The sequence below is a fragment of the Bombus impatiens genome, unplaced genomic scaffold (assembly GCF_000188095.3).
Source record: "Bombus impatiens unplaced genomic scaffold, BIMP_2.2 scf_0020, whole genome shotgun sequence".
Classification (NCBI taxonomy): Eukaryota; Metazoa; Arthropoda; class Insecta; order Hymenoptera; family Apidae; genus Bombus; species Bombus impatiens.
This window is the reverse complement of record NT_176439.1, coordinates 337,830-360,792: the sequence shown is the minus strand read 5'-3', so window position 1 is coordinate 360,792 and position 22,963 is coordinate 337,830. Positions and strand designations below refer to the sequence as shown.

Below are 22,963 nucleotides of genomic sequence, written 5' to 3'. Positions count from 1 at the left end.
CTCGCTCTGTTAATCTTTTATTTTGTCTTTCGCTTTTCTTTATTTTCTATTTCGCTCTGTTCCTTTTGTCCGCTACATTCACCAATGTCGTCTTCCTTGTTTAATTCTTGAGTCTCTTCTTATCATGGAATATAAAATCGGAATATAGCTTAGTAAGTATTTAGGTGGGAATAAAACTCACCTAAGTGGGTTTCTAATCATATTTAATTAGTTACTTCTTAATTAATTGCGTATTCTGTATCGCAAATTATCAAGGGCATTAGTCACAGATTAACACGAATGCCTAAAAGTTTAAATCCTTTCTAAAAAATTGCTGTTAGATCGTAATACTATTAAAATTTATAAAATTTGAAAGAAAAGATTTGAGTATAAAGTAATTTATGTTTTACGTTTCAAATAAAAAAAATAAAGCATCTTTCGCTTTCACTGTTTATATTCAGTGTTTTGAAATAAATGATAAATGTATACACCTACGTGCATTACAAACAGTTTCTAATAAAAATTAGGCACAATTTCCTCGATAGACCTATTCTACGATAATTTCCATGCTAGGTCTCTATATTCCTAGGTCCAAGATACCTATCTTCTATGTTCTCCTTTAAATTTTTCCTCTAAGATCTCCTTTATTCTTCTTTTTCAATTCTTGATTTTATCGTTGTGACTGCATTTGGTCCTAATAAAACATATTTCTCGTTCTTTTTTTCATTTCCATTCGACCTGTACGTTTTGTTTCTTTTCTCTTTCACCCCGCCCCCACCGTGCAGCCATAACCTCTCTAAAGCTCACATAGCTAACACATTCCCTTTAAACCACGTATCTCTCTTGTTCCCTCCCTCGTTCTCTGGCTCTCGTTCCTCTTGCTGATCCCGGGGCTCTCCCTCTTGGCGGTTCGCAACTTCGATCTAACTGGGCAGAGTTAATGCAGGAACGGGCTGCGACTGCGAGAGCGAACGGCTATAGCCATGGCAGGGTCAAAATCAATTCGCCTGGCAAAATTAACGCGCTCGAGAGCCGGCGTGCTTTAAGGGTGGCAAATTTACGTGGGGGAATTTCGAAATCTTGCGTTACGACGGCTAAAAGTACAGAAACTCTTTCTATTCTTTTTAAAGGTTAGGAGAGCTGCAAGTATATACGATCGATCTGGTGGAACAGCAATGAGCAACGGGCAACGGTTAATAATTTGGAGTGTTTCTTGTGTTGTTTATCGAAACAGGTATTTTAAACCAGACGAAGGCAGACAAAGGACATGATAAGTTACATTTTGTTATTTTTATATGAAGACCACAGAACAAGAAACGACAAATCAGATACATTTCCCAGTTTTTAACGGGGTAGCAATTTTAAAATTCAGTACGATATTAAATTAATCCAAAAGTGTCTTTTTATTTGGCTTTTAGGCTAAACATGATTTTTTCATGCTTTTCATAATCTTAAAAATATTGTTTGTTAGAATATTAAAATAATATTTGTGTTAACAATTACAAATTTAGCTTTTACAAAATATTATTAACTATATCTCTGAACCTAAGAGATACTCTCTGTTTTTAGCTATTTTATGTTAAAATATATCTTTTTAACTATTAAATGCCATAAAAATAAAAACGTCAACAAAAATGTACTTATGTTTCTTCCTTATGATCTTCATACGAGAGCAATTTTAAAATTAAATACCTTGTAAACCAATTACATATTATCAAATTTATCTTTTTATTAAATTTAGTTATAGGATTCTGAAAAAATATTTACATCGAAAATATTAGTTTCAAAAATATTTTCAAGATATTTTAGATGTCAAATATGCCGTTTTGAATCGTGTCTAGCTGGTATTCAGTTTTGTTAAACACTTACATACAAATCATTCACACCTTTAACGATCTTCATCTGTCTCAAAGCTTGATTTATATCGATTATGAATTTAAATTGAATTGTAAGTACATATTTATATGAATCAACTGGATCAATGTCGTAAATCGATTTTAAAATTAAAATTTATTTTTGATTATGTTGTTTCATAAACTCTATACAAAAAGGAGAAAGGATTTCGTACCTGTTAAAAGGTACCAAAACCACAAGGCATTGTAAAACGACAAATGTAGTGTTATTCGATTCAAGAGAGAGGATTAAATGAAATAAACCGTGTAGAAATTTGTTATAGAAATACCGCGGAAAATATGATTATTTTCAGGTCAAGTCGTAAGAAGCTAAAAGAGCAACAAATTATTTTTCGCCCTAGTAGTCGCAATCAAATTCACGTGTATGTATTCCGATTAAATTGTGACACTGTCTGCTAATTTGCGAAACGATAATCGTACCGTGGCTAATGAACGGAGCCGTGTTAGTAGTTGGACAAAACAGAGCATCGTTGTTATATATTCATAACGTTTTTGTAAATCATCGCTTGAGATTGTCCAAACTGCGAATTAATCAGTGATTCTTCAGAGTAAGATGATCCTTAGAATAAGGTGAAATGTGGCACGTAAGTTCACGTACATGTGTATACATACCACGATACGATGTACAAAAAGCAATATTCATTACATATATATATACATATACATATGTGATTGTTATATATATATAGACACACAGGTACACACGTGCAAACGCATAAGCACATACAAATGTACTATGTACACGCGAGATACGTAACAACTAAACATATACACTTACTTTTGATTAAATCGCAATTTAAATGGTAATTTACTTACTCGATTGTAAATTTCGGTAGCAAAATGCTTTGTAAAATTATAAGTGCTGTGCATAGTGTATATACAGAATGAAGATGCCATTAAAGAAGAGAGTAAAGAACAAGGGAGAACAAAACACAAGTTTAAAAACAGAATTATTTGTCCGAAGGAATAAAATGTGTCTTATATATATGGCAAATAACGGGAGGTACTTCTCGAAAAAAAGAACGCTATGAAGTAATAGGTGTGTTCCTCTTATTAGATGGAGTAAAAGTAATATAATAGTTTCATAATTATCTGACAACAAGAAAAGAAAATGAAAAAATACAAGAAAAATATAATTATAAAAATATAATTATAAAATCACAAGGTCTGCTTCGCCTTGTTATAATCAAATACTTTATATTATGTAGTACAGGTTGTCATTAAATGTGTGAACAAGCCTACTTCATTCAAATCTTTTTTTATTATTATTATTGTAAAATTATTGCATTAGAAATAATTAGAATCTTTTCCTTCTAACATATTTCGTGTAATACGGGATCTTTATGTTCTTATGGTTTATTGCGAATAAATTTATAAAAATTATATTATATAAGTTTTTCGATTATTATTTTTATATGTTTGATATGTATTCGTTTATGATAAGTAAGGGATACACATACGGTAAGTGAATCATTCTTTATGATATTAAAATGAAAATAATTTACAAGGAATTTCAAATTTGTCCATTTAGAATAAATTGGAATATTTTTTTAATTATTTTATACAATACCATGTCATATTTTTTTTCTATAGAGGTTTACAATTTTTACATCAGATATAATATATATAATCCTTAATTACTACTGTAACGTACTTATTTAATAAATTAAATGTATTATACATACATAAAACTAATACAATATTAATAAGTTCTTACTAAACATTTTCATTGGCATGTATTACAAATTCTTAATGATATCAACGATATGGAATGTTCTTTAAAAATCGGAAATTTGTATAGAATAATTAAGTAAATAAACAGGGGTTCGTGTGAAGAACAAAGTATTTTTACACGTTATAATACAATGCCAATATTTATCAAAAATATCCTATATTCTGCATTTAACACTTTAATGAATTCTTTTAAGTATCAATATTTTTGACTAGATATAATAAAGCTGTTTTTTTGATACTGAAACACAATACCAGTTATAATGGAAATCAACTATCAGTTAAATAACAAAGGAACTAAAATAATATACCAAAGTTCCTTTTTTACAATATGTATATGATAAAAACTACTATATAATACATAAAAAGATACATTAAAAACATTCGGATGAAAAAGTAATCACGAAATTATTATATCCATTTTGAATTGAAAAAGAATATATCTTTCAAATTATTGTGAAAGATTAATTTTACTTAAAATGATGACTTTTTATGTGTATTTTATAGAAAAAAATGTAACTTTATGTATATTCAGTATAAGACATTAAAGTTAATATTAGTATATGTATATATATACCAAGTTTCTTAATCGATAATTTGCCTATCTCCGCGTTTTTAACACATGCATTTGATATTTCGTTATCTTTACAATATAAGTACAAGTATGTTGTCCTAATATACTTTTAGTGTGTATTTTGCCTTTGTTGGTTCTGCATCGTTAACCTTGCTATTTCTTCACCGAGAGTATCGATGTTATCCTAAAAGGATAACAATGAGTTAGAATAGCAAGTTCATTTATAGATATATGTTTTACATATTTACGTTTACCTTTAGAGTAATATTCTTAAATAATGCATCTTCGAGAACCGCTTGGAGTTTTTGATTTATTTCTAATGATAATTCAAGAGTCATATTATCATCCGAGACTCGTTGATTGTAGACAGAGGCCATTATTCCTCCATGTCTTGCTAATTCAGCCTGTAATCCAATAACAATTAAAACTAAACGAAACTTATAATTATTTAGATTTATAAATTACCACGAAAGTTACAATGATAGTTTAAATTTTTCTTGTTAAACTTACTGCATTTCTCCTACTCTTGATATGCTTGTACATAAAAAGTGAAATATAATATAATATAAAATTCATAATATTTATAATGTAGTATAACTCCGTTTATATAAACCTGTTGGGAACAAATTAGTCCACATAATCAGGTCGTTCATATAATAGGAAATGCCCTATTTTTGTTCACTATGATTTTTCATACAGTTAATAAGAATTCATGTTCATATAAAAAGATTCCACAAAACATTTGTTGTTAAATACATAATAATGTGAGAATATATCACAAAATATGAGAGTGTGCCACATAGCTAAAGTTCAGTTAATCAGACACTACTAAAATTTCGTTCATATAAATGGAGTTCCACTGCATCTATAAGATTCAAAAGTCTAAAGATGAAATTTACCTTATATTTATCTCTCTCATTGCCACCCATGGCACCAATATTCTCATGTAAAATATAAGTTTGTATGATTTTCTTTTTCTTCTGCAATTCTTCAACTAATATTCGAGTGTGTTCCTCAAAAAAATCTAGTTTTTCTGCTTTCCTAGCATTACTCTCTTGTAACTTTATAATACGATCTATTAACAATTGTCTACTAGGCTCTGTAGGTTGAATACTTTGGTCACCATTGATACTGTTATCGGATAAGGCACCATTTAAAGCATCTCCTAAAATAATAATAAAAAATAAAGTAACAATAATAATAAATATCAACACAATAACATGTCAAAACATGTATAAATATTTAAATCTCGTATTTAAAAACCTGTATTTAATGAAATATTTGATCCAGTTCTAGATGCAACACTCAACGAATTATAAGGTATTGACGTTTCGAACGCATCTAATTTTTTCCGACATTGTTGAAGTTCACGCGTCATTTCCTTCATACTTAGTTGTTGTTTCCTCTTTAACACCGCATTTTCTCCTTGACTATCTTCCAATTGCTGAGCAAGATTTTTCGCTGCCTGCGTTTGTTCCGTAAGACACCTTTCTAAAACTTCACTTTCTTCGATTCTCGCTTTCTTTTCTCGAGCAAGATTTTCTTCCAGTGCTTTTACTTTATCAGTTAATTCACTTATACTTTGATATAATGGTCCATGCTCTTGTTCTAATTGTTTTGCTTTGGCTTCAATGGCTGTAAACTCCGATTGTAGCCGTACATTTTTATCAGTCAATTTTTGCGTGAAGTCCAGCATCTCTGCTTCTTTCTGTTGGCACGCAGACATATCAGCCTGTAATTCTTCATTAGCCAAACGTAAATGTTGGATCTCTACTTCCGTTGATGCTAAGTATTGATTTTTGCTATGTTAAAAAGAGAAACAAATTACTAATAAGATAAACATAAAACAAGCTAAAATCATAACTTTAAAAGAGTGATACCCACTGTTGAAGCTGAGTCTTCAATGATTCTAACTCAGATACTTTACTTAGTAGTTCTGTAATTTCTTTTTGACGTTGATCTGTTATAATTTTCAAATTATTCAGATTACTTTCATAATTTAAGCGGTTCTTTTCAACATCCTGTATCTTTAAACTGAGCGTGTTGTTTTCTTCAATTAGAACTTGTTGTCTGTGTTTCAATGTATCTACTTCCTTTTGTAATTGAATCCTCAACATTTCTTTATCCTCAGTAACGTGTCTTTCTAAAATTAAACGTGCCTGTTGTTCCTTCAATTGCTGATCTAATGTAACTGCTTTATTCTCTTCCGATTGTTGAAATTTTCGCATTGTTTCTTGTGTTTCTTTGCGGACTTGTTCGCATTCTTCCTTCATTTCGTTGATCCTGATCTACAAAAAAAAAAAAACAAAACTGATATAAAATTACATACAAAACAATAAACTACCTTCCCTTAGCGTTATTACCGTGGCTTTGTCTAATTTTTGTTGAGTTTCCTTCTGCAAATCCATTTCTGTTTTCAATTTGTTCTGAGTCCATTGTAACTTTATATCCCTCATCTTTACATCTTCCTTTAATTTTTCAACTTCTCTCTGAAGATCAGTTACCTCACGATGTTTTCCAGTTAGAATATTACATATTCTACCTCGTTCCCCTTGCATTTCTCGTAGTTTACTATGCAGTGTCTCTTGTTGCATTGTCATTTCTTTTACTTTACGTTCTGCAGATTCCTTCGCTCTAATGACAGTAAGATAAAAAAAGGAGATATTAAATAATTATAAAATATATTGATAAAAGCTATACAAATTTGATGTACCTTTGTGTATCAATAAGTTGTTTCTCACTAACTGCGTATTTCATTACCATGCTTTCCCTTTCTTTATTTGCAGCACTGTACTCTTTTTTATACATTTCCTGTGCTTCTAATGATGTGTGCAATTCAAGTGTAAGTCTATTTATTGTCTTTTCTAATGTTTCTATTTGCACAGAAAAGATCTCTCCTTTGTTTTCTGCTTCCAAAATTCGATTCCTTTCTTCCAGGTGTTCAACTTTTTCCTGTAGCTTCAAGTGCTTAGATTTTAAATCTGCGTAGTCTTTTAATAAAGTAAGATAAACTGGATGTTGCAACAAACTCTGTTTTGATTCTTCAAAATCAGCACTTGCTTCTCCTTTTTTATATATTGTATCAGTAATAGCTTCCTCTATATTGTTGCCTCCAGGATTTAATACCACAAAATTAAGATTGTGATTCCTACTTGTATTTGCACAAAGTACATTATCATTTGTTTTATTAACATTGTTACTGATGGAAGAGGATTCTGATTGTTTTGAATCTTTTAATTTAGGGGAATGATCAATGACATTATTTTGATCAGAGATGTATTCATTTGTAATTAAATATTTACTATTTTGTTCAATATTTCCACTTATAGTTTCATTCGAACTTAACATGAAAGTGTTTTTATTTTCATCATTTTTTACATATTCATTTTCTACAGTTTGCACATCCATTTGACCTTTTGTTACATAAGAAATACTTTTTGTTTTTAAAAACGAATCTGATGTATTATTGAATGCTGATCCTGTCAAAGAGGATTCCATGCCAGAAGATTCTTCTGTATATCTTTTCTCATTACAAATATTATCTACAGATTTCATTACTGAATTATATCTCATTGCTATATGTTGTGGTAACAGTGCTTTTTCCATGATGTTTGTAGATTTTTCTGTAATAAAATTTAAAAAGTTACGACTTTTGTTTAGAAACTGAGCATTTGATTGCATTATATTAATTGGATTTGTTGGCAGTGAAATTTTCACCAATCTGCTATCATCGACCAAAGTTGGTCTAGATATTACATTGCTCTGTATCTTAGTATCCTTGATAATTTCACATAGTTTTTGTTCTTCATTAAAATTCTTTTCATATTTAACTAAACTTCTTGGAGCTTGACCATTATTTACTAGTAATTTTCCATTTGCATTAGGATGATATACTTCTTCTTCCGTTTCTCCAATATTTTCTTTAACTCCACAGTTTTCATGTGTGTCTACACCAACAATATTTTTCAACGATTTTGTTTCATGTTCCTCCATATACAATTTATTGTTAAAAATTATTTCTTCTTCATCATTACATATTGTATTTGGTGATATAGACCTTACATTATGATTAGAAATTGTATCTGAAGATGTACATAACAATGTATCATATAATGTCGTTGAAGATAATTTAATATCATTACAGGAAGATGATTTCTGAAGACACTTTTCTTGTGAAAGGATTGTATCAACAGATGTTTGACATTTTATAAACTCACTTGTGAAATTACTTAAAGAAGTGGAACTTTTTACAGTTGTGTCAATATTGTTTCTCTCTATCAATTGATATTTCTTTTCATCACTGTTCTTTATTAATACTGAATCTCCTCTAATTTCATCAGTGCTGTCTTGTACAAACTCCTCATGAATTGGCATTATTTCTTCATGTATTTTTATATCTTGTTGAGTTATAGGATTAATATCTAAAAATGTTAATCAAAGAAGCAATATTAAAAATTTTAAACAGTTGCCATTTGAAATATTTTTATTTAAGCAACTCGAAAAATAATTTATATTAAATTTTCGTTAAACAGAACTCCTCAAATCGTACCTTCTGCAATCGAAACATCTGATTTTACACTGGAATCGGCCTGATTGACATTTTCAGAAAAGATTTTGTCCTGGAAAGATAATTCCAATTTCTTTCCCTCCATTTCACCAACTGTAAATTCCATTTGTTTCGGATCAACTTGACCCTATTTCGTTGTGTTACATTTTCTGACGAAAACTATAGAAGTTGAGAAATTTTCTCAAACTGACAACAAACTTGCGATTACAGCATTAAGCAACAATCGTGGAGAAAGAAATTAAAATCAAAGAAAATAATCTAAAAGTTGAAAAATTTGAGAGAATCTATCTGTCATTCTTTAGATTGTTTAGTCCGTTTCTAATTTTCTAACCATTATTACGAACATGATTAGTGTATCCACGAACCGTATATCACTGGACCTAAAAACATCAACCAAGAATATGTGTAGTTGACGCGAATGTACGTAGTTGATGCGAATGTGTAGGGCGTAAAATCAGAGGCCAGTTGGTAAGATACACTTATTCTAGTGTATTGTGTGTGCATTTAGCTACAATATTTTATCCAAGACTATTTCAACATGTCAAGTTTACCGATTCGTAATATAAACAAATTATCGCATTTATTTCAACCGACTACATCTACGATCGCCACCAATAAAAAAATAGATCCCCCTTCGAAAAGCTACGAAGTACTCTTTCTATTTCATCGTTTGTTTTTATTTGTATTGTTCGATATTTATTAATTATAATGTATATTTTTTATATCATTAATTGCAGAACTTAGTTAAATATGGGTTGATCAAACAAATTGCCAATGGAATGTATGCATTTCTACCCTTAGGCTTACGCGTTTTAAATAAATTAATAGCACTCGTTGATACCGAAATGGAAAAGATTGGAGCTCAAAAGTTATTACTTCCAGCTTTAACATCCACACAATTATGGAGAAAATCAAATAGGTTTGATGATAATATGAATGAATTCTTCAAATTACGAGACAGATCTCAGAGGGAATATGTACTCAGTCCAGTATGTATCATTATTGAAGATATCAGATAGTAGATCAATAAGTTGAAGAATAAAAAATAATTCAATAAATTTGTCATATCTCTAAAGACACATGAAGAAGCAATTTGTTTTATGGTGTCATCAGTAGGATCATTATCACCAAAAAGGTATCCCTTAAAATTATATCAAATTTCTAACAAATGGAGGGACGAAATAAAACCAAAATTGGGATTCTTGAGAAGTAGAGAATTTATCATGAAAGATCTGTACACGTTTGATATAGATTTGGACAGAGCAAAAGAAACATATGCACTAGTATGTGAAGCTTATGAGAATATATTTAAGAAAATAGGAATAACATATGTAAAAGGTAGTGAAATAAATAATGCAATTTCATGTTTCTTTTATTAATATTATTCATATTTGCAGCTATTGGTGATCCAGGAACAATTGGAGGTTCAATGTCTCATGAATATCATTATATAAGTAGTATTGGTGAAGATAATGTTTATACATGCTTATCTTGTCAGTACAGCATTAATAAAGTAATGTGCAAGAAATCACAATGTCCAGAATGTGGGAGTGTATTTGAGCAAAATAGAACTGCTGAGGTGATGGGAAAAATTAATTTTTGAACTAATCTAAGATTCTGTAATAAATGATTAATTTTTATTCAAGGTGGGACATACATTTCTATTAGATACAAAGTATACAATACCTTTAAATGTAATATTGAAGACAAACAAGGAAAGAAAACCCTTAGTAATGGGTTGTTATGGACTTGGTTTGAGTCGTATTTTTACAGTCATGACTGAATTATTATCTACCAAAAAAGAATTACGATGGCCAAAAAATTTAGCACCATATACTATTTGCATTATACCACCAAAGGTATACACTATACAATATTTTTTATAAACAATAAATACTAAAAACTCATTATAATTTACAGGGAGGTAGCAAGGAAGAAAGCGCATTACAATATGTGAAAGACATAATGGAGGTCTTAACTCCATTAAATACTGATATTATACTTGATGATAGAACACACTTAAGTATTGGAAATCGTCTTATGCACGCCCGCATAACAGGATTCCCATATGTTGTTATAATTGGTAAATCCGCAATACAATCTCCACCTTTGATTGAAATTCATGATATAAATAGTTCGACAAATTGTCAAATACCTTTGGATGACATATCTAGTTATTTCAATAAAGAAGGTATAAAAATTTAAAAATATTAAATACATTGTACTATTGTAACAAGTGCATTTATTATAAATACATGTTCTCTAGTGAAAAGAAATTGTTATTTATTTCTCACTAAATACAAAAATTTTTAGTGTATTGAGTTGTTATTATAAGTTCTCTAAGTAACTCTAGTGTTCTAATTTAACTTTAACTCTGTGATATGCATTACAAACAAAACCTCGTAAATTCCAGATATTTTTGAAACTTTCCGGTTGGACATTATATGACGCATCTACAGCTTTTGCCCAAATTTCTATTTCTTTACTTCCCTCTTTAACAGGGAGATCTATACTCCACAATGTCCAGCTCCAATATCGACCTTCTTTAGCGTTCTTATCTTCTGCATTTAAATCAGCCGTATACCAAGTTTTACCTTGGTTATTTGTTATGTCAACCCGGATGATTTTTCGACCCCCTCCTGACCAAGCATATCCTGCAAAAACGTTTTGGTCAAGGTATAATTATAATATTAGTGTTGTAAAGATAAGTGAAATCTTAAAAACTATACTTTACCCTTCACATTTATCTTTCCATTTACCACTTTGATTGTTTCTGCATGTTCTGGTTTGCAAATTGCAGAAATCACAGGCATTTCCTGTATAGCAGGTGCCTTAGAAAAATCTACATTATCCCAATCGGTACTGGGAGAGAAACCTTTATAGTCACCTTGTTGCCATTGTGATGGGCTTTCTTCTTTTGAAACAATTATTCTGGCTATAAAAATTACAGAAGGGCTTACAAAATTATTAATTAAATTGTTTGATTATAATATTTATTACTCAGTACCAAGCCATTTTACATTCCTAGCACCCACAACACCTGGCACAATTACTCTAACAGGAAAACCATGATCTCTTGGTATTGGTTGCCCATTCATTTCATAAGCTAAAATTATATCTGCTCTAGGGTCCATAGCTTTGCTAATGGGTATACTTGCACCATATGGTGTACCAGAAGGATCTAAGTCATACCCTTCAAACTTGTTCCATGAAATTATTTATATTTCTAAATATTTTTTTATAACTTTTAATATTTAAAAAACCTTTCTTTTTCGTTTATACATTAATACCTGTATATGGTTGTAATTATCCTCATTAATTCCTAAATCTTTCAATACATCACATAGCCTTGTACCAGTCCATGTAGCATTACCAACAGCACCTACACCCCAACTAAGTCCTCTCAATTGTCTTTCCTGTGATAAATTAAAAAAAATATAATGCGTAATAAAAAATATAAAAATACTTATTTAAAAGAGGGAGAATATATCAACTCACTTGTGCCATTTCTGATCTTCTATTTCCTCCACACATTATAGCGCTTGTTATTGTGTACTTGGGATATTTCCTTATGTCTTCAAATTTGAAAGTCTTTTTTATTACTTCTTCTATAGCTAATTCTAAACTATAAGTTTTCAAGTCTATTTCAGGAACAGGAAGATGATTTCTTACATAAAATGTTTCCCTAAAATGAAATAATATTTTAAAAGTAAATTTTTTTACACATAAAATTTCTAAAAATTATATTCAAATTTACATTGGTGTAATGAAACTTTCTATCAATAAAGAAGGTGGTGGTTCAGCACAAAAGGGTTTCTGTCCATTTATCTTTAAAACTTTGTGCCTTATGGGTTCTTTTGAATATGGATCATTTTCATTAATTGCATTAGAGGCTGCATCATCTTTAGATATGTTTCCAATTCTCATTGATTCAAGGAGCTCATATATTTCTTCTGTATTATGGTTAGCAAAAATTGCCCAAAATGGTTCGATTGAACTGCCAGCTGCCATTATTATTTTAGAAGGACCACCTGGATGTTTTTCAATAAAATCTGTTATGTCATATACTCCTTGTTTAAATGTTACCCAAATCCCATTTTGTTTATTATCATGTTTGCCTACTTCTTCTAGATTGTATGTCTTTAAATCTGCTCTAAACTCTCCACATAAAGTAGGTTTCTTATCCAAAGCTTGAGCTTTTTTATAAAATACGTAATAATGTAAACCTAATATAGATGTGGCAACAGTAATATATGCTGCATATTTTGCATAAGAACTATATTTGACTCTATTTTGTTTAATATACTGTTCTTTATAAGATGAGTATTGCCTAAATGGTTCAAGATAGTACTGGATATAAACACTTGTCGCTGATGACAATGGTCTAAAATAATTAATATTTTTATCACATTTATATAATATTTTATTTCATTATAAAATAAGATAATTTTAGTTTATTATTTATTTATATAGAATTATTAATATTCTTAACATATAAATATTATTATATCACTATAAAATATAACAATGAAATTCAAAGTAATAAGAACCTATTTCTTAGATGATTTAAGATCCTCGAATGTAAAATCATAATTCGAAATTTTTATATTTTATAGTTGACACAACAGTATGCAAGTAGTACCAGAAGATTTTCTCATAAATTAGATGAATCGTGTATACATATGTGTGTAATAATGGATTACGTATTTAATCGTATGTTAAGGAACCATATGTTAATGATTTATATAAGCAAATCATTATGTATATATGAACTTGATTTTATCTTTAAGATGTAAGTTTTCGAACGGAGATATCACAACAAGTATAATGTGTATCATGGACATATGTTCATGATGTGTATGTTATGTATATATCAAATTTTTATTCCATGATGGCTCCCTGTCATTCTTGTGCATGGATGTTTTCGTAATTATTTGCGTCATTATTTCATTTTCAGTACTTAGAGTCTCGTCTCAATGAAACCCTTCAAAAATTATATAAACAAGAATAATAGTTAAAACATACATAAAAAGACATACTTTTAGTACTGCTTTTTCAAATAATACAGAAATTACTTATATGACATCAAGAAGTTATCTGCTTTATTAGTAAGTAAATACTTGATGTCCCTCTTCCCAAGATTTTTATTGTTATATATTTTTACAATTTTAAAACGTGCGATACATATTTTTATCTGAAAGATGTTGTATCTATCAAAGTATTATTTATTCATTTAAAATCATTGAAAATTCAGTATAGAGGTTATAGGTATGGTGTATGGTGTATAGGTGTATTGAAAGATAAGAATTTACGAATTTTAAATAAAGCAATATATTATTATATAAAACAATGTATTTAAAATTTGTAAGATTGTATAAATTCTGAATATAATTATTATTGAAATCAATGTATTTTTTTAGGTAAAGGAAATGATAAAAATTGAATAATCAATTATGGCAATGGCTATGAGAAAACGGAGCGGTTCTGGCTCCAAACGCCAACATAAAGGAAAACTTGTACCTATTTATGAAAGCTTTTTCAAAGGAGAGGATTTAACACTAGCTCATCCAAATTTTTGGAATGAATTGTTCTTAATAAAACCTATGGTCAGTATCTTCATTATTTTCAAATATTAAACATTATTTAATATTATATACAAATACAATTAATAAAAGATAAACATTTCTGAAATTTTTTTGTAATTTTGAGAGAATGTTGCAGAGGTTCCAAACTAAAAATTCTTCTAATCTACCATGAAAATCATTGAGCACGTTTTACCTGCAATTAAAATTTTTTATTAAAAGAAGAATTCATTAATAGTAAAGATTATAATTAAATTGTACTTTTCTTTCTTTCTTTGTCACATAATCTTCATGTATAGGATATTTGTTATTTTCTTGACATCTCTTCTTTCCTTGCTTTTTCTTTTCTGAATCTATTAATTCATCAATAATGTAATTATCTTTTAATTCCTTGAGTGAAGTTGGTACGCTTTTATGATCCTTTGCATTATATTGAACTTTATCTTGTGATTCTCTCTCAGATGACACTTTTGGTTGTTCTTTCTGTTGTTTAGACTTATTGCTAACTAAAAATTTATTTGTAGTTATTGTTTATAAATCGATAATTTTATGAAAAAAATAAAATATGTATTTCTGATTTTTAACATGTACCTTTGGGTTCAACATAATCCTCACATTCTATTTCTTTATGCAAACTACCTGGCATAAATTTGCATTTGAAATTAAACCATGCTTCACTTGTTTGAACTCTATATTTTAAACATTTTAATTGATATATACATACTCTCCCATAATATTTAGTTACTTCCCATGTTGGCAATGACTATAACATTAAATAAATACAAACAATATTGTTCAATTATAGATATACATTTGTAACATGCTTTTACACTCACTTGTATTAACTTTGTAACAAATTTACCAAACATGATGTATTAAGACACATTTATACAACCAAAAGTTAGTTTTTAAATACTGGAATCATAAGTTTGGAATATCATTCTTTCAGTGGAAAAAAGTTTTTAAGTAAATCAAATAAAATGAAAATCTTTAGTACTTCTTGTTTACAACAAATTTTCTGATGAATCCTTTCTGTCAAAGAAAAAACAAATGAATCATTACATTAAGTACCTTGTGGTTAAATTCACATTCAGTATTTAATTGTTTTAACAATACATGTTCCTTCCTATATTTTTAGGTTCCACATATTGAAAGTGAAATTTTACATATGACTGCAGAACAGTTAAATGCAAGCAGAGAAAACTTAAATGCTTTAGTCTGCCATTGTGTAGATACATTAGTTGATGAACATCCTTTCAGAGTTGTATATGCTTTACAAACTTTAGCAGCTGTTATTCAGTCCATGTATAAAAAAGCTAGTCAAGGTGATTGTGGATTTAATTTAATAGATATCTTAGTAGGATTTGATTCTGCAGAACAGAGGATGACAACATTAATGCAACATTGTAATAATTTCTTAACAGGTATGTGCATTTTAATACATGATAGGTAATTACTAATTCATTTATGTTAAGAAATCAAAGATTCAAATATACATTTAACATTTAAATAATCTACAGTTTTTCAAAAGAAACAAACCGATTATTAAAATTTTCCATGATTCTAGGTGAATACCCTGATAGTTTAAAAGCTTTGTGCTTGAAATTGTTGTTAATTATTGTAACTGGCATGGACAATGTTAGTCAGAACACTTTGTTGGAATATGTTATGCTTAATAGTGTTTTTGAATCTCTGGTTCAAGTAGGTGTTACTTTAGTATGACTACTATAATTGTTGACAATGATTCCCATTAAGCATTAATATTTTCTATTTCTCTTTATATAGCTTTTAAGAGATACAACAGCTAGAAGCCGTCACGGACATGATGCAGTATTGCTTTTAACACTTCTAGTCAATTATAGAAAGCATGAAAGGGCAAATCCTTATATTGTTAAGTTATCGATTTTGGATGATGAATTAGCTCTTAATGGCTATGGGCAAGTTATATCAAGTTCATTGATGGACTTTTGCAGACAGTTTGTTCAACAAAGAGCAGGTATAGAACATTCATAATTATATTTTCAAATCATTTACTATAAATGTATTAATTAAGAATCATGTTATATAGAAATACAAGCATCCTGGTTATCTTCCTTAACCAGTATAGTTGGAAGTATGTTCGTTGGAGAAGAAGAAGCGAAAACGCAACAAGTCCGTGCAAATAATGCATTGTTATTAGCACTTTATGAAGCAACACATTTAAATCGTAATTTTGTAACAACTTTGGCATATACACAAAGTGATACTAGTGCACCACCTTCTCCAAATAATACATTGGGACCAAATGCGGTAGCTCCCGGAACACAACTATCTGACGTGATGGCGCAGCCATTTAATTTGCTGGCCACATTCTTACAGTATTGGTGAGGAGCATAGTATTGCTGTAAAAAGAATAATACGCGCAAATATGTTGTATTTTTTATTGTAAGAAACTTGAATTATTTCAGTTCAATAGTTATGCAGGTGATCAGAACAGAGGCAATAATGAATAACGTTAAATTGTGCTTCCTCATATTAAGTTGTATTGCCGAGGATCAATATGCAAACAGTTTAATGCATGATGCAAATTTGGCATTTAGAGTACAACTCCATCGAGTACCGATGCATCATAGAAAGATACAAGATAAAGCAGCACCAGCACAACCATTAGCAGCTACCTTACTTGGTATTTATAATTGTCATATGTATCTAGTACTAAAGTTTGAATCGTTTAAATAATTATCACAATATTGTAGATTTACTTGTCGAATTTGTTACATCGCATATGATGAAAAAATTTCCATTGGAACTTTATCATCAATGTATTGGAGTTCTACAAAGGTTGCTTTGTTACCAAAAAAGATGTAGAGTTAGGCTTGGATATCAATGGAGAGATCTTTGGACTGCACTAATTAATTTACTCAAATTTTTAACCACTCATGAAAGCCACCTTATTAAGAAAATGAATATTTTTCCATTAGCTATTCAGGTAAATTAATGATTTATTTAATTTTCGTATCAAGTATAAATTTAAAAAATGAATTTGATTTTTTTAGGTTGTGAATATTTTAAATTTGTTTATTACGTACGGAGATACATTCTTATCCTCCCCTAGCAGTTATGATGAATTATTTTATGAAATAATACGAATGAGGCTTATTTTCACAAATTTGAATGCAATGGGTATATATTAAACAAATCTTTCATATTACTTTAATTTAATTTAAACTCATATTTTTTATTGTTTTAGTCATATAATAGTTAATAATAAAAATACTTTATTTATATGTTCAAGCTCTCCGTTATTCAACAAGCGAATCTTATGAGTATAAAGAACATGCATTAAAATTGACAAATTGTTTGGTGAATATGAGAGACATAGTAAATCATTTTCCACCAAAAATAGCAGCGTGGTTAGCTAGTGAAAGTTTGTCCACTCCAACAGAACAACAAATTTTAGCTATCATAATACAAAATTATGATAGCCTTACTTTAAAATTGCAAGATAATTTAGATCAATATGAAAGATATTCTGAGAAACCTAATCATGTTGCATTCTTTGAGGAAATGGTAATGCTCAATTAAATAAAATTATGATTCTAAATGTTTTGTCATGACATGATTATTTTTTAGGTAACTGGAGTTGTAATTGATACTCGAGGATCGATAGATTTGAGTACATTAGACACACAGGCTATATTACAAGAACTATCGAATATTTCGTAACATAGGTTCTATGTAAAACGTGAATCAAATACTGTGTGTCATTCCGTTGTCATGTATTATAATGTATTTTTTTAAATAAAATCAGCTTTATATGTATGTTCTTAATATCACAAAGAATGTATAGCTAGTTGCGAAAGTAACACATCGTAGTGTGTTCAATCGTTGCGCCATATTTCTATGGATTGTGTATACAAGATTAAAAAAGATCATTAAAATTTAATAAGTATAAGATAGAATCCTTCCATTACTATCCATGCTTTTCTTCACAGATTCATTTTCTTCGTTATTCTGCTATTTTTTTTTTCAAGGTATTATTAAAACAGTTACAGTCTTAACATTTTTTTGCTAGAATCGCAATACCTGCTTTGGATTGATTTTGTCTTTGAAGCTGACTACTGATAAATTCTCCTATTTTTACTATTTCATTAAGATTTATTCCAGTTTCTAAACCCTGTCCATGTAAAAGATAGAGTAGATCTTCCGTAGCAATATTTCCAGAGGCTCCAACTGCGTATGGACAACCTCCTAGACCAGCTACAGATGAGTCAAAAATTCTTATTCCATGTTCAAGGCTAGCATAAATGTTTACTAGTGCCTGTCCGTAAGTATCATGACAATGAATTGCAAATTCATGCATGTCATTTGATACATATCCCAACTCATGTAATACATTGTTTATTTTGTTAGGTGATCCTACACCAATAGTATCTCCTAAAGAAATTTCATAGCATCCACATTGTAACATGAATGTAGCTAAATTGGCTACAACTGTTGCTTGAATTTGACCTTCGTAAGGGCAACCAATGATACATGATATATATCCTCTGACTTTAATATCATATTTTAAGGCTTCTTCAATAACTGCTCTAGCTTTTTTCATACTATCATCAATGGAACAGTTGATATTCTTCCTTGAAAAAGTTTCAGATGCAGCCAAAAAGATAGCTATTTCTTTTACATTTACTTCCAATGCAGCTTTCAAGCCTTTTATGTTTGGTACTAATGCTGAATAAGAAATATCTGGTTTCTTATTAATCTTTTGGTACACCTCTGCATTGTCTGCCATTTGGGGAACCCATTTTGGAGACACAAAACTGGTAACTTCTATATTCTTTAATCCACTTTCTGATAGTTTGTTAATGAACTCAACTTTGACTTCGGTTGGGACAATATTTCTTTCATTTTGTAATCCATCTCGAGGTCCAACTTCAACTACTTTTACAAAGTTACTAATTGATCTCATCTTTTTTACAGAAAAATTACTTACATTATTCTTACTGATAATTTTAAACATCATTAATTTAAAAATGTACATATTAGTATATTCTACTTTTATTTTCTTTTCCTTATAAAAGAAATGCAATACTATACTTAAGAGAAATGTATTTGATATGCAGTAAAAAATATCCACAATACATTGCTCAATATAGAATGATAAAATGTGCCGATAAAAAAATGTTATGATAATAAAGTGATGTAAATTCGTAACATTGAATTACTTTAATTAATGTTCAATTACGTGAAATATTAAAATACAAAACAAGTCAAAGTTGTATTAAAATAATATAGAACGCACAATAAAGTAGTGTTCAAATTTCTGGGAATTTTTATTTATAAATATATAGAATTTCAGTTGTTCTCATTGTTGAATCTGTTATAATGGCGCTACTCTCCACTGCGACGCCATTTTTAAAAGTACTTCGTAATAGTGTAAGAAAGACATGTGTATGTACTATATATCTAAGTAATTTCAAATATCTTTGATATCAACGTATTTTCTGAAAAGAGAACGTGAATTGTATATTTATGTTTAGTGGAATAATATTTGTTCTTCTTATCATTTATTTTTTTTGATTGATATGTGTCGTGTAGTGTCGTGTACATTTTAACTAATACTTCATCGTTACACATCGAACTAGAAATAAAATCAGTCTGTGCTAAGAAGAAACATGTTTCCAGCTTATGCCTATTTGTCAGCTTATGACAGACACAAAAAACTTATAAATGATTATTTCACATTGTACGGAGGTTCAGTGTCATCTTTGAAACGGGATACGTATGTTAAATTTTTTAATTGGTTTTCATATGTTATAACTTGATATCATAACCATATTGTATTATTAATATATTAAATTGGCGTTTCATAATTAGTGAGTTAAAGTTAACTTACGTTTATTCAAAATATGAAAGTTTGGTAAAAAAAGCATTCTTACCAAATGTTATAAATATTAATATTAGAAGGGTATTTAAAAGAAATGTGCATTACATAGAAATAAACAATTAAAAAAAATGAAAGCTTTGTAAACTCTAAAACAAGCAGTTCTTGACGTTTCGGCCTGTGTTTCGAGGTCCCGAGATAAGACTGACTATGACGTTATTAGAGAAAACCATAGATTTCTGTGGGATCAAGATAATGAACCAGAAACATGGGGTGCTCGTTTGGCAAAGAAATATTATGACAAATTGTTTAAAGAATACTGTATAGCTGACTTAACATATTACAAACAAAATAAGGTAGATTATAATATACATTTCAATATATAATGAAGTATTCTGAAATTAAATCCTGGAGGTCAATATTAAATAGGTTGCCTTAAGATGGAGAACAGAGAAGGAAGTTATCGTTGGTAAGGGACAGTTTGAATGTGGAAATAAAAAATGTAAAGAAAAGGAGGATCTTAAATCTTGGGAAGTAAATTTTGGTTACATAGAGCATGATCAGAAAAAAAATGCTCTTGTCAAATTAAGTAAGTCATTTTATAGTTTGTTTAAGTTGTTACATTTGGAATACAGGCTTATCATTGATATGCACTTTAAGGACTGTGCCCTGAATGTTCTATAAGGTTGAATTATAGATCTCAAAAACGTGAAGCAAAGAAACATAAAACATTAAAGAGATTAGGTACAAATACTGAAACACCCAGTAGTATGCCTAGTACATCAACAGTTCCAATTAAAATTGAAGAGGATAAAGGTACAAGTAATGTTGGGAAATCAATTGATGATACAGAAAAAGATGAAGATGAATCTAAAATTTGGAAAGAAAAACCAATTGAAAATCTGGAAAAAACAAGAGAGGAGGAATTTGAAGAATATCTAGCAGATTTGCTAATGTGAGAAACAAAATTAAAGTTTCTTATAAAATCATCTGTTACGAATAATGTTTAAAAAAATACGATAATTTCTATACACAACACGAGTCATGTTCAAATAAATATAACATTTGCAGTTGTTGTATCTTTATTTTGATTGATGCGTAACTCATGTTCTATCCTTATATTGCATGATAACAAGACTTAGTACATATTTTTTAACTTTTACGCACTTAGATAACTGTTGTTATTTTTTACTTACATTTACAACAAAACCTTGTGAAAAAAATCTAGCACCACAGGTAATAATGTGTATATATATACATATATGTGTATATTGTATAATAAATACAACTATTTATTTTTATTGCAGTCAAATATTTTCATCAACCACATACATTATTGACAATAAAGTAAATTTTTGAGTTAGCCATAAGATTTAAATAATTTTAATGCACAATTTTTATTTCTTTCATTATTATTGATATATACTATTTCATTGAGAAAAGAGTAAAACTTCCATTTTTGGAAGTATTTCATAAATTACATCGATTGAAATTTGCAAATGAAAGCATAAACTGAAGTTTCTAGTTTATAATATTTATAAGTTGTACAAATTATATTGTTCTTTGATTCGTATATATGTATATAATGAATATGGGGGTTTATCTTTTGTAAAACAGTTTAGTAATCTTGTACTTCTAAATTTTGTTTGATGGTAATAAAGTTATACATCTATATAGATACAAAAAAAATAAAAGCACATTTTATATGCATTCAATTTATACAGCAAAAAATGAATAACAGTTCAAGTCAATTTTTTTACTTTAGATTTTACTATATCATTCTTTTTTGTATAATTGAAATCTCATGTAAAAAGGCTAGCCTACTACTCAAACTTACACTATTTTCAATAATTACAATACTTATATACAATACATAACGAGTTTATAATTATATCGTATAAGGTTGAACTTATAAAACATACAGTACACACATTACTAGAAAAATTCAATATTAGGATATATTCCTTCAATATCGTATCTATTTAACATCTCTATAAACGCCAATTTCTTGTGCGAGAATCATTCATGTTGAAAATAACATACAATCAAAAAACGTTATTGTGTTGTTAATAATCAATAAAACATCAATTCTATTGTCCTTTATAAAAAATACGTTATTGATATAAATAGATGAATAACTATATTATGTTTGAATAGGTTCTAGTCCAATATACAATATACAGTAGAACTTCGTTTATTCAAAGAAATTAATGCTGAACCCCAATTATCCGAACTATGGTCGAGCGTAATTTCATAATACATATAAACACTTACTCTTATAACGAATATACGTGCGAACGTCTATTAGTGGGACTGTTTGGTTATCCGAACTGTTATGTACTCCGACATGTTCAAACAAACGAGGTTCAACTGTACTAACTTATGAACTTGTATATGAGTACCTAAATCTTTTTGTTATACCTTGTACTATTTTACATATATTTTAATAAATATTGAATTAAATCAACGAAAAAATATATATGTGTAAACTAATTTACACTGATATCTATAATAATTTATATTTTGTAACTTCTTGACTCGTATTTTGTATGATAATAAAAAAAATTTAGTTTCCATAATGATAAGGGGAAGAAACGAGGAATGTCACAAAATAACTTTATTGAAAAAATTAAGTTTTAGTATTTTAGTCCACTAGAGCAGGAACAATGTTCAATGAATTCAACTGGATTGTTCATAAAATTAAGTTTCTATCTTACTTAAAAATCATAAAAAAGAATAATTAATAAAATATTC

At 28.9% G+C, this 22,963-nt stretch overlaps 7 protein-coding genes across 11 annotated transcripts; 3 read left to right on the top strand and 4 right to left on the bottom strand.

Moving 5' to 3' along the window:
• Window positions 1–3,529: 3,529 nt before the first annotated feature.
• LOC100741284 (coiled-coil domain-containing protein 186) lies at window positions 3,530–8,894 on the bottom strand. 3 transcript variants are annotated; one of them, XM_012383954.3, is made up of 10 exons: window positions 8,747–8,894; window positions 8,415–8,618; window positions 6,911–8,279; window positions 6,561–6,831; window positions 6,082–6,485; window positions 5,461–5,999; window positions 5,097–5,362; window positions 4,708–4,731; window positions 4,452–4,601; window positions 3,530–4,381 (listed from the first exon to the last, which is right to left on the bottom strand). In XM_012383954.3, the coding sequence occupies exons 1-10, from the start codon at window positions 8,868–8,870 to the stop codon at window positions 4,307–4,309; spliced, it is 3,426 nt and encodes a 1,141-aa protein (XP_012239377.1). In that variant the 5' UTR covers window positions 8,871–8,894; the 3' UTR covers window positions 3,530–4,306. The 3 variants fall into 3 exon arrangements, with proteins under 3 accessions (XP_012239377.1, XP_012239361.1, XP_003484812.2); XM_012383938.3 differs by having other exon boundaries at window positions 6,911–8,618; XM_003484764.4 differs by lacking the exon at window positions 4,708–4,731 and having other exon boundaries at window positions 6,911–8,618.
• A 202-nt stretch (window positions 8,895–9,096) lies between these two features.
• LOC100741170 (probable proline--tRNA ligase, mitochondrial) lies at window positions 9,097–11,590 on the top strand. Of its 2 annotated transcripts, none has more exons than XM_024366786.2 (7): window positions 9,097–9,232; window positions 9,502–9,753; window positions 9,841–10,102; window positions 10,162–10,343; window positions 10,411–10,623; window positions 10,685–10,955; window positions 11,178–11,590. In XM_024366786.2, the coding sequence occupies exons 2-7, from the start codon at window positions 9,544–9,546 to the stop codon at window positions 11,210–11,212; spliced, it is 1,173 nt and encodes a 390-aa protein (XP_024222554.2). In that variant the 5' UTR covers window positions 9,097–9,232; window positions 9,502–9,543; the 3' UTR covers window positions 11,213–11,590. The 2 variants fall into 2 exon arrangements, with proteins under 2 accessions (XP_024222554.2, XP_003484811.2); XM_003484763.4 differs by having other exon boundaries at window positions 9,118–9,413.
• Window positions 11,023–13,597, bottom strand: LOC100746838 (probable sulfite oxidase, mitochondrial). Its single transcript, XM_003484809.4, has 7 exons — window positions 13,315–13,597; window positions 12,522–13,148; window positions 12,263–12,449; window positions 12,055–12,180; window positions 11,772–11,964; window positions 11,499–11,699; window positions 11,023–11,418 (listed from the first exon to the last, which is right to left on the bottom strand). The coding sequence occupies exons 1-7, from the start codon at window positions 13,353–13,355 to the stop codon at window positions 11,114–11,116; spliced, it is 1,680 nt and encodes a 559-aa protein (XP_003484857.1). The 5' UTR covers window positions 13,356–13,597; the 3' UTR covers window positions 11,023–11,113.
• Window positions 13,541–18,284, top strand: LOC100746597 (armadillo-like helical domain-containing protein 3). 2 transcript variants are annotated; one of them, XM_012383992.3, is made up of 11 exons: window positions 13,541–13,556; window positions 14,185–14,370; window positions 15,485–15,770; window positions 15,914–16,047; window positions 16,132–16,342; window positions 16,415–16,709; window positions 16,794–17,011; window positions 17,082–17,314; window positions 17,382–17,508; window positions 17,621–17,895; window positions 17,959–18,284. In XM_012383992.3, the coding sequence occupies exons 2-11, from the start codon at window positions 14,218–14,220 to the stop codon at window positions 18,049–18,051; spliced, it is 2,025 nt and encodes a 674-aa protein (XP_012239415.1). In that variant the 5' UTR covers window positions 13,541–13,556; window positions 14,185–14,217; the 3' UTR covers window positions 18,052–18,284. The 2 variants fall into 2 exon arrangements, with proteins under 2 accessions (XP_012239415.1, XP_012239408.1); XM_012383985.2 differs by lacking the exon at window positions 13,541–13,556 and adding an exon at window positions 13,585–13,872 and having other exon boundaries at window positions 17,959–18,280.
• On the bottom strand, window positions 14,362–15,512 carry LOC112212629. The gene is made up of 5 exons (XM_024366808.2): window positions 15,418–15,512; window positions 15,183–15,261; window positions 14,938–15,109; window positions 14,608–14,852; window positions 14,362–14,542 (listed from the first exon to the last, which is right to left on the bottom strand). The coding sequence occupies exons 2-5, from the start codon at window positions 15,213–15,215 to the stop codon at window positions 14,525–14,527; spliced, it is 468 nt and encodes a 155-aa protein (XP_024222576.1). The 5' UTR covers window positions 15,216–15,261; window positions 15,418–15,512; the 3' UTR covers window positions 14,362–14,524.
• On the bottom strand, window positions 16,499–19,494 carry LOC100741047 (hydroxymethylglutaryl-CoA lyase, mitochondrial). The gene is made up of 2 exons (XM_003484762.4): window positions 18,412–19,494; window positions 16,499–16,727 (listed from the first exon to the last, which is right to left on the bottom strand). The coding sequence occupies exons 1-2, from the start codon at window positions 19,364–19,366 to the stop codon at window positions 16,699–16,701; spliced, it is 984 nt and encodes a 327-aa protein (XP_003484810.2). The 5' UTR covers window positions 19,367–19,494; the 3' UTR covers window positions 16,499–16,698.
• Window positions 19,495–19,761: 267 nt separating this feature from the next.
• On the top strand, window positions 19,762–21,282 carry LOC100746479 (protein FRA10AC1). Its single transcript, XM_003484806.4, has 4 exons — window positions 19,762–20,107; window positions 20,400–20,565; window positions 20,639–20,798; window positions 20,870–21,282. The coding sequence occupies exons 1-4, from the start codon at window positions 20,001–20,003 to the stop codon at window positions 21,166–21,168; spliced, it is 732 nt and encodes a 243-aa protein (XP_003484854.1). The 5' UTR covers window positions 19,762–20,000; the 3' UTR covers window positions 21,169–21,282.
• Window positions 21,283–22,963: the final 1,681 nt, after the last annotated feature.